Source organism: Otolemur garnettii, unplaced genomic scaffold, assembly GCF_000181295.1.
Source record: "Otolemur garnettii isolate 467f Iridium unplaced genomic scaffold, OtoGar3 scaffold00027, whole genome shotgun sequence".
NCBI lineage: Eukaryota > Metazoa > Chordata > Mammalia > Primates > Galagidae > Otolemur > Otolemur garnettii.
Genome location: NW_003852422.1, coordinates 15,749,447 through 15,760,314, shown reverse-complemented (window position 1 = coordinate 15,760,314; position 10,868 = coordinate 15,749,447). Strand labels below are relative to the sequence as shown.

At 45.7% G+C, this 10,868-nt stretch overlaps 1 protein-coding gene across 1 annotated transcript in view; it reads right to left on the bottom strand.

Annotated features, from left to right (window-relative positions):
* The window catches only part of CCBE1 (collagen and calcium binding EGF domains 1), a 212,080-nt gene that overhangs the window by 10,725 nt on the left and 190,487 nt on the right, over positions 1 to 10,868 (bottom strand). The window contains exon 6 of the mRNA XM_012804284.2: positions 3,760 to 3,863. Within this exon, the coding sequence (XP_012659738.1) occupies positions 3,760 to 3,863 (104 nt within the window). The remainder of the gene's footprint in view (positions 1 to 3,759; positions 3,864 to 10,868) is intronic.

Here is a 10,868-nt window from a genome sequence, read left to right as displayed (position 1 = left end):
GACCTCCCGCTGGGTGAGCACACCCAGGCTTCCTTCGCCTCCTCTGTGTGACAGCAGTCAGCGGAAAGGGAAGGTGCTAGAGTTTCAGGGAGGCTGAACAGATCCCCTGGCTTTGCTATCTGCACAAACAGCAGAGGAAGACTTACATTAGCGGCTGTGGACCGCTAGGCGTCTGGGAAATAAGCAGAGTCCACGTTTCTCCTGGACTCCAGTCAATGGAATTATGAGAATCATTTTCTCATATTGACCTTGGTAATAGAGCTGCTACCAAAAGGAGCGGTTAGGACAAATCAGTAAAATGGTGCCTGTAAAGCACTTGGTGAAGCGAGCTGATAATTACTGTTATTATTATTATTATTTTTTGAGACAGAGTCTTACTCTGTTGCCCTCAGTAGAGTGCTGTAGCATCACAGCTCACAACAATGTCAAACTCTTGGGCTTAAGTGATTCTCTTGCCTCAGCCTCCCAAGTAGCTGGGACTACAGGAGCAACCACAACACCTGGCTATTTTTTTGTTATAGTTGTCATTGTTGTTTAGCAGGCCCAGGCCATGTTCCAACCCACCAGCCCTGAGGCATGTAACTGGTGCCACTGAGTTCGGGTGCCAAGCCTAGTGTTAATTATTTAATAAACAGAGCTCTTCATGGGTTGTAGGCACTGTTCCAAATCCTTCCTAAGTATTAACTCATTTGGGCATCATGAAAGCTCTGTATAGTAGATATTGTTATCCTTTTTAAAAACAGAACTGAAGTACAGAAAGGTTAAGTAACTTACCTGGGTCACTCAGCCAGCAAGTGGTAGGGCTGGAATTTAAACTTAGCCAACTGCCTCCAGAATCCTAACCACTACACCAAGCAGACAAATAACCCTACAGTTACTTTAATATGGACTGGTCTTCCTAGTAATCCTGAGAAGACCCATTTTACAGTGAGACCCTTTCTTTATTCTTCAGTAAACCCTTCCTGAATCATCAGTGATGCTTCCATCAATAGCTCACTGGGACAGGTGCTGGTTTAAGAGTAAAGAGATCTCGTTCCCCAGGGAACCAGCAAGGGAGGCTGAGCCTGCCAGTCAATCCCAGTCTCACTCCCCCCGAGACTCTGCAGCAACTCCACCCTCACATCACTCAGCTCCTGCAGCCTGAACTTTGAGTGACTTTCAAAAAACCCGACAAGCCCCTTGACTCTTTTTCTTCAGTGCTTGGAGGGACCAAGACTCGTCTAAAAGTTAACTGACAGGTATTTTATCTACCCCCAAACTCTCCCTTTCTTACTAAGTCACCTGTTTTGTTTTGGGGTTTTTTGTTTGTTTGTTTGTTTGGTCCCCACACCATAGAAAAATTAGTAGAGGTGCTGAAGTCTACATACCATTTAAAGACTTTTTATTGGAAAATAAAGCACAGATTCTTTAAATCAGGCAAAGTGAATTATATCTTAGCAGAAGAGCAAGCAACCTTTCAATGAACACTCAAGTTCATAGAACTTTGCCACCCACCCCAAAACCCCTCCATCCCTCAATGTGCCCTGTCCCAATCAGTCTACTCCTGCCCCCCAAATCACCATTGTCCTGGCTCTTAGACAAATCATGACCTGTGTTGTCAAAAAGTAATTTATCACCCAACTGTGCATGCCTACACAGCTCAAGTGAATCCTGCTCATTTAAGAAAAGATGATAGGTCTCTTAGTCTCTTAAGTTTCTCATTTCTATGGGTTTCACCTTTTTTCTTCATAATTTATCCATTGAAGAACACAAGGCATTTGACCTGCAGTGTTTCCTACAGATGCCATTTTGCTGACTGTACACTGCTCAGTTCCACGTGTCTGCACACATTCTATAATGACTGTGATGTGGGGTGCCCACAGTGCAGGACACCCAGCGTCTACCTCTTGGGTAATGTTTATTTGGGCAGATGTCCTTTGTCCTTTTGTGAACAGGTGGCATTAGCAGCAGCAAGCGGACATTAAAAAATGACCCAAACACCAGCATGAGTGAGGTGAGAAGACACAGGGTTAGGTCTGCCCTCTTGTTACTTCCCTTGGAAACATCAGCATCTTCCTCATAGGGGTTTGGTGATAATTCAGTGTAATTCTGGATATAAAACTGCAGAATGAGACACATTCTAGAAGGTCTATTTTTTAAAAATGAACTGCTCTGCACAATGTCCCTTGCACGTTGGCATTAGGTCAGAACTGCCATGGCATTTCTCGCAGGAATTTGGCATAAGATGGGCCAATTCTAGTCCAACCCAACGGCATGAGAGTTACTGGAGTACTAAGATGACCTGATGGATTTTTATGTGGCTTTCCAGCAGGGTCTTGGAGGGTAGCAAGTATTTTGACACCAAGTTTTTCAACATTTTAATATTTTTTCATTCATCATAAAATAAAAAACATTGGAGACATGTTAAAGGAAAGCTATATATTGACTTAGCAACTGAATTTTTGTGTTATTCATATTTAGCTCTATTGTTCTTAAGGGTCACCCTGGCTGAAAAGAACTTCCATGTAGCTCATAATTTTTTCCAGGGGAGGAGAGTAGAGATAGATCTATCCCTTGAGACACTGACCAGCTGCCCCCACCCCCAATCCCCTAGCCTGTGAAAGGCCAACTTACTTTGTCTATGAACCCCTATCTGGGTTTGCTCAGTACATACTAACATCATCTAAGTTCAACCTGGGGATAGCTGTGTAGAATGTGTTTATTTTTATCTCTGGGTTTATACTGATAAACAGGCGAGGTTTCCTGCCTGGCTTCACCGCTAGACTGAAACTACTTCAGGTTAAATCTGTGCTTTACTCATGATTTTAAGTAAATACACATCTCTGCTGAAGCTGATCACATCTTCAATGCAGTCTACAAAGCCATTTCTCTCCGCAGCCTGTCCATGTGCTTGTTTAACTGGTAGCTGTGGTTTTCATTAGGGGCTGGCTGCATGTTTGTTGAATGTGGAAAAGAGATACTGTCTCATGCTTACCCTTTTGCCCTTCAGAAGAGATGGATGCCAGAGTTAAACAGATTAGATACACCTCTTTGATGTACTAAGAGCCTTGAGTAGAAGCAAATAAACAAACCAGTAAGTTTATGTTTTATCAGTGTAAGAGTAATTTCTGAGTTGCTGACAAACTAGCAAATTGGCTGGCCTTAATTATGTGATGATTACTGAGTCCAGAACATTGTTCAAGAAGTCCGGTCACCAGATCCACCCTGGGGACATGACTTACAGCATAACAACATGCTAGAGGTAAGATGTTCCACTACGCATTTGATGAAGTGTCAGTTCTCACTTTTGGTGACACAAGGCACCCACAGGGCTGCCTTCCTAGGGGCATGGAGCTCAGACAAGGGATGGGCTATCAGTTTTAAATGTGGAAATGAAAAGCTGTTGCAGAAACTCATCGCCAGTTTATGGAAATTTATAGAAAGGATGTTCTCTATAAATGAAAAATAAATATTAAATAGGATCACATAGGTCTGCCCTAGGGCCATGTTCCAAACGTTCGTTTTACAAGTGGTTACATGTGCCCATTTTAGTAACCACTGACTCAATCCCCTGGTGTCATTGAACTTCCGCTGCCCTCTGGGTGGTTAACTTTGAGGATGGCTGGGCAAGCGTCCTAAGCTCCAAACCTCACTAGCATTAGCTGCGTGAACGCTCCATGTGGATGTTCGTTTTCTTATTGTTCTTCAACATTCCCCCACCTGATCTCACCCAGCCCCCCTTTCGCCGCGTGGCCGTGCCCACCCCAGTCGACACTGTACCTTCTGCTTCAGCTGCAGCACCGTCTGCTTCATCTGGTGGAACTCCTTGCACGTGGCGCAGCACGTTCCAGCTTTCACCGCATTCTCGGACTTCTCCTCCTGGCCTGAGAAAGGAGACCGGCTCAGTTCCATCTGCGAGGCTGGATGAAAGCCAGGCTCAGAGAGGCAGCATCAGGAAGGCAGCCCCTCCCCCCGCCCACCCCGGGACAGCGACAGCGGAACGCGCAAGGGCAGCCTGTGATTTCACGGTTCCCAGGACCCTGCCAGCGCACTCCAGGTCAGGGAAGAGGGAACAGAGGGAGGGCATGTTCTGTCACGCTTCAGGCTCAGCTGTTCCTATTTAGACGTCCCGGGAAGATGCTGGGTTTCCTCTTTCGTGTATGAAAGTGTGTACCACAGCCCTTTCATCAGTGCCGTTCCAGGAGCAGGCGCTATAAATCTGACATGACTTAATACTCCCTCCAAGGGCCAGTGTTCACACGTCATAAATATCCCTCAAGTTCAAGCCATGGGCCTCAGAAGGCTCATCTTGATCCCCCACTAACCCAGGTCTCAGAGAGAGCACAGCTGGGTTGGGTGGGGTGGCAGGAGCTGATCCCACTGAGGTCTGAGGCTGAGATGGGAAATGTGCCAGGCACTCTGGACACCCCCCACCCGGGGCCACACAGGACAGCCATGGGGAAGGCATCTGGCCCCAAAGCCCTTCTGGAGAGCACTGGGGGCTGGGCAGAGTTTGCTAAAGTAAAATGGGTGCAGTAAACCATGCAGCCATTGTCCAGCCAGCTCGTCTCTCCAGGACTGGAGTGGGCTGCACAGGCTGCGTGCTGGGAGACTCCACACTGAGGTTGTCTTGCTATGAGGGCCAGATGCAGACTGCCAAGGTCTGTGCCAAAGCTGGGAGCAGTGTGGGTTAGAAGTTGTGTGGGGATGAGCATTAGGGAGGAGGGGAGGGCAGGACAGTTTGACACCAAGAAGGTATAAACTTTCAGCTTAGAAGCTTTTGGCGTTGGGCCTTGGATGCTGTTTGTGTGACAGTCAGGTAGTGTTCTCACCGTCTTCTCTGCTTCCTGGCCTACACACTTCCCTTTTCACTGGCCCTGTCTCATATCTCTACTTGCTGAATTCCACTGAGACCCAAATCAAACGTTCTGTAAGGCTACTCCACCCACAGAGACACTTCAATCCTCTAAAATCAGGCAGTGTTGACCAGGAGTCCTACTCACAGGTCAGATCAGGGGTCCTCAAACTTTTTAAACAGGGGGCCAGTTCACTGTCCCTCATATTGTTGGAGGGCTGGACCGCGGACCCCGGGACCAGTTGGCTGCTAAGCAGGATAGGCAGTGGCGGCAAAAACACCCAGTGGGCCTGGATAAATGTCCTAGGCGGGTTGCATGTGGCCTGAGGGCCATAGTTTGAGGACACCTGGGTCAGACCATCTAGAATTCCCTGGAGAGGGGATTCTGGTGCACAGAGCATTAGCCACTGAAGAACCAGACCCCTTTCTTGGTTTCTCACATTGGTAGATGCTCAAAAAATGTTTGTGAAATGTATCATTATGGTTTCGATTGTGTTCATTCCTATTCACATGAAGTCCTATCCCCCAGGGCTTTACAATATGACTATACTTGGAAACAGACTCATTGCAGATAAAATCAGTTAAGAAACAGAATGAGATCCTAATATGATTGGTGTCCTTATACCAAGGGGGACACAGACACAGGGAGAATATCACAGGAAGATGAAGGCAGAGATCAGGGGGACTCAGCAAAAGCCACAGAACACCCCAAACTGCCCTCAAACAACCAGATACATGCAATGAATTGTCCTTCACAGCCCTCAGAAGGAACCAACCCTAATGATTCCTTGATCTTGGACTTGTAACCCCCAGAACTCAGACAAACTTCTGTTATTTAAGCCACCCAGTCTGTGGTATTTGGCAATGGCAGCCCTGGGAAACTGAGTGGATGGATGGGTGGATGGGTGGATGAGTGGATTGGCTGGGCATGAGAGCATCACATGCTCACCTTCCCCATGCAACCCAGCCAACCAGTCCTCTGCCTGGTGATGGACGTGGTGATCAGGGACTCTGCTCTTCAGGAGGTGAGCAGGCCCAAAGGAAATGTGGCAGTGGAGGTCTCAGATCACTCACCTGTGCCACAGTGGTTTGACACAGCAGTGGCCACTTTTCAAGCTCACCTGCTGTCCCCTCTTCCCTGTACCCACAGGAGGCCTGAGGCAGGGAGCACAAGAGCTAGGATGACTTCCTGAAGGACATTTAGCAAGTGGGTCAGCTAGCAAGGCACACATTTCTCAAGCCAGTAGGGTAAAGGGGGTAAAGCAGTGTAATTTTTCAATATACAGGGTCAATTTATGGCTTAGAGCACATTGTAAATATGTAATAGGAAACACCACTTGTACTTCGGGGCCAGTGGCAGCCTTAAAGTCTTATAAGTATGCAACAGGTCATCTTAACTCCAGCTTTCCAGGCTAACTGTCCTCCCAGTAGCTTCCCCACCTATACTCTCCCTTCCTCCCATGGTCTCAGGTGGTGTGCCTGGGGAATGGTTTTGACTCACACTGCAGCTGAGTGATAACAAGTTCATTGAGGAAGAATAGGGAAGGACCCGGCTTGGGGATGGTGGTGTGGAAGTTAACGACACCAGCTCTACAGTCCTACCCTACTGGGTACAGGTCCTACCTCTTCACTGACTAGCTCAGGGACCCTAGGCAAGTTACCTGGCCTCTGAAAGCCTCACTCTCCTCAGTCATAGCACTGGAATAGCAATTCCTAACATGTAGGGCTGTTGTGATGATTAAGCAAAGTGATGCATGTAAAACCCTTGGCACAGACCCTGGTGGGAGGACAGTGGGAGAGGGTGCCCAGCAGAGTCTTCAGGCCTGCTAAGCCCTGCTCTGCCTGATAACCCCAGAACCTACAGTGAGAGCATGAACAACAGAATGAGGGAAATGCTTTGGGATGACTTCCCGGGGAAAAGCTGTGGGATGACTTCCTGAAGGTGTCTAGCAGGGGCTCAGCTAGAAGGTCGCTGAGGTGGACCTAGAATTGAGGTATCTGAACCTGAATCCAGTGCCTCTTCCACAAATCAGTTTCTCTCCTTTGGGTTTTTACCTGTTCCATGTACCAATTTACTTGTCTATAGAGCCTTAATACATTCACAGAGAACTAGAGTGATTGAGTTCAGTGCCCAAGGGCATAACTAGAGTTATTGAGAATGGCCCAGGGGAATTTTTATGCAATAACACACTTAGCAGTTAAGGACTGAAGCCTTAACCAACTTTGGTTGTGCCAATTGTAGGGAATGGTACAGCCCTGTGCAGAGAGATCACTCAGGCTCCAGGTTTATCAGGTTTGTTTACACCTAAGGATCTTTGAATGACATCTCTCCAAATAGTCATCCATCAATTCCATTTCACATATAATCCCATATAACCCATCCCCACCATATGTCTCATCTATTCATCTTCCCAACCATTTGTCTCTCCATCCACCCAAACTTCTCTTCCTCTTATCCATCTATATAGCAGCTGTTATTAGCCAAGCCCTAGGTGAGGCTTTGGGAATGCAAAATACATGAGGATAATGTTTAATGATTTATGATTCACTTTCCTTTTAAAGAAGCTAGCACTGTTGGCAAAGCCAGGCTGTCACAGATAAATGTTAAAAGCCCATATTTTCAGGTGGTGCCTGTGGCTCAAAGGAGTAGGCGCTGGCCCCATATGCCAGAGGTGGCAGGTTCAAACCCAGCCCCAGCCAAAAACTGTAAAAACAAACAAAAAAAGTGCCCACATTTTCATTTTATGTTTGTATCCTCAGTTGAATTTTCCAAGCATTGGTTGGTGTGATTAAGTAATTTGATTATTTCATAAGATAAACCTTATAGACTATTTAATTTACAACACAGAATATTAGAACTAACATATCTTTACTTCAATCTCCTTTCTAGGTAAGGAAAGAAAGATACAGAGAAGGAAGATAACTTGCTTTAGATCTCCCAGAATGCAACATGCAGAGACCAGAAAGTCACAGGGTCCCATTTGGCCATGTTGGAGGGATAAGGGCATATGATGAGCTTGCTGTTGGAAATTCTGTTGAGAATACCTGAGAGCCATCTCCCAAGGGAAGAAGCTCTGCCTAGTGACCATCGACATGAAGATGTCTAGACTGTTTTCTATTCTTCTGTGGAATTAGTGGAACACAGAGAAAAATAATGTCCAAAAGATATGAAACGTCTGCTGACACAGAAGCATGGCAGCAGAGATCTGGTTGGAGTCAGAAGATCAGGATTGGAATCTTGATGCTGCCACCGAATACCTTTTAGGCTGGAGGAATCAGCTTCTGTGAATGTCCACTCCTTAAATGGTGGTAACACCCATCAACCGGTGTTGCTGAGAGAAGCCAGTAAGACATAAGGTATAGGTTCCAGCAACAGTGCCTGCTCTACTGCAAGTGAGCCCTGCATGTTCCTTGGTACCAGTATCAAAGTTTAGGACTAAGTTCCCTACAAAATTAGGCATGTATGGTTAGGGACCTGTGAACAGAGCTCTCAGAAGGTTTGAAGATAATTAAAGACTTAAGCTTTCTCTGTACATGTAGACCTGGAACACACAATCTACTCTGAATTGGGGCTCTTCTATCATGCAATTTGTCTGTAGAACTGTCAATATGTGGCTACAATTATCTCACGTGTGTGACATTAACAGTTTATTTAGAAATCCAGGTGGACATCTGATTGCATTTCTTCAGTTCTCTCAATTAATGCAGTGATCACACATCCGGGAGAAACATCTGGTGAGATTATCACTTAAGCAGTTTTGCTTCAACTTGTTCAGATTTTAGAGGCGCAATATTATGGATTAGCCACATGGGGGCGTGGAGCTCTAATTTTTCCTGAAGTTGAGCATGAAGCCTTAGAAATTATAATGCCTTAGATATATTAGCAATAGCTAATAAACTTAGCAAAGCCAAAGACATATTTCATATGGGCAATGTCACAAATGAACAAATCTCTTTTATTTTTAAAAAGCTGATCATGCAGATTTCTGCTTTGGCGTAACACCCAACCCTGGTGGCCCATTTAAACCACCTTGTGTGTGTGTGTGTGTGTGCGTGTGTGTGTGTGTGGATGGGGAGGGGGAGTGCTTTAAAAATCTTATGGTTCTCCCCTGCCCATCTGAGGAGAGTAAAGCACCAAAAAAAGTAAAAGCTACAGTTTTTAAAGCTCCCTAGGTGATTCCAGGGTTGAGAACCACTGATGAATGGATTAGTGGAACTTGAAAGTTATATGAAACACCTGGCTGTCTCTGACACTTTGAATCATAGTTAAGTGATATTGGGGTCATGGTCACATTATCAGAAAATAAACAGAAGTTGAAAAACAAAGACCAGCAAGCTAATTACTATGGAGCCAACATTTCCTTAATTTGTCTCCCCATCAGTGCTACACAGACTCCCTGGGGTGACTAAACTCGCTCCAGCTACCTATTTTCAAAAAGAAAATCCAAGAGACTACATGGCTGTTAGCCCCATGGCGGGTTCCCCCACACTTGAGCACAGTGACCTTTCAAACCTCAGAGGCTGCCTGGGGCCACACACTCCCCCTCACCAGGTTCCTAATAACCAGCTGAGGCTGTGCTTGACCTTAAAGGTCGGTAACAATGACAGACATTAGACAATGCAAAGTTAAAAAATTAAATAAAGCCAAGGAGGAGACAGAGAGGATTACAGACCACATGTGGTTATACTCAATAATCATTATCTCATAAAAAAATGACCATGATGATATATCAGACTTATTCATTAGGCCAAACTGCTTAGAGGCCTCTGATGTTCTAGAATGCTGGGCTCTTTTGGCCCCTGACATCTCTTGCTGCTGAGTCAATTTTCAGATATTCTCTGCTTAGACACTGTTGAGGCTGGGCATGTTGTGGAATCTCAGTCACTTAGATGGGGGACAAAGAAGTAAGGCCTGCAGAAGGAGTCCAGAGCTGGTGGGGCTTGTGTTACTTTAACTCAGATCGAATTCCGAAAAATATCTGCGAGTCTTGCAAGCTCATGTAGTCCAACCCTCATGTCCATAGATGGGGAAACTTGAGGCCCAGAGACCTGCGTCAAGTCACTCAGAACCAGCTCTGGTTAGCAGCTCTCCTAACTACCAAGCCAAGGAACTTGCCCCATTATCACAGCAGCTAAACAAACAACCCCCTTCAGCCCCCAACGCTGGCTGGGCCACATGGCTGAAGGGTAGAGGTCTTGGCTTTTTATTGCCAGACCAGCAAATCCAGCCTCCGCCTTCTGAGTGGTCCAATCACTTGACCGCTATGACTTTAACATTCAGGGGATACAGCATACCTGTGCTTCGTCATATATAGTTTTACTTAGGTACGTGAATCACTTCTCTCTCACATATCCATAGTTACTGGTGTTATGATTTTCATAATAACATATAAAACCATCCTCTGTGCACATGTGGAGAATTCGGTGGAGACTAATTACTGACAAATACTGAGAAATTCTTTTAAAAGGCTACTGCCAGGGGAGTGTGATATAGCAGACAGTGGTGTCATCAGGCTTTTTAAAAAAACGATTTGTAATTGCCATATTTAGAGCAGGATGATGAGGGACAAGAAAGAAGACCCCCCAGCCCAGTCTAATCTCTGCTACGAGTTTTATATTGCAATAAAGCTCTTGACTGGACAGAGGACATCTCCAAGCGAAGTCACCATCAGCAGGAATAAACGGTCTCTTGGATGGGAGAGAGAAGTGCCGTTCTGTTTTCATTCATGAGATGCCCCGAGGTTTACATCGGTCACTTGCCTCTGGTCTTCGGCTGCTTCATCAAAGTCAACCACATGGCAGCCTCTTGGGTCTCAGAGTTGAGAACTTTGGTGCTAAGTTAGTATTTTTCAAATTGTGTTTTCCAGATCAGCATTGCTTGTGAGATGTTTGTAGTTTTCTTGAATAATTAAAAAGGGAAGTGAAGGCTTGACTCAAAGTTAATTTTTTGAAAAATGATGATCTCTCTGAGCTTTTAATGTGCTCAAGTTGTGAACTCTTAAGAAGTGTGTAGGCTCGGCGCCTGTGGCTCAAG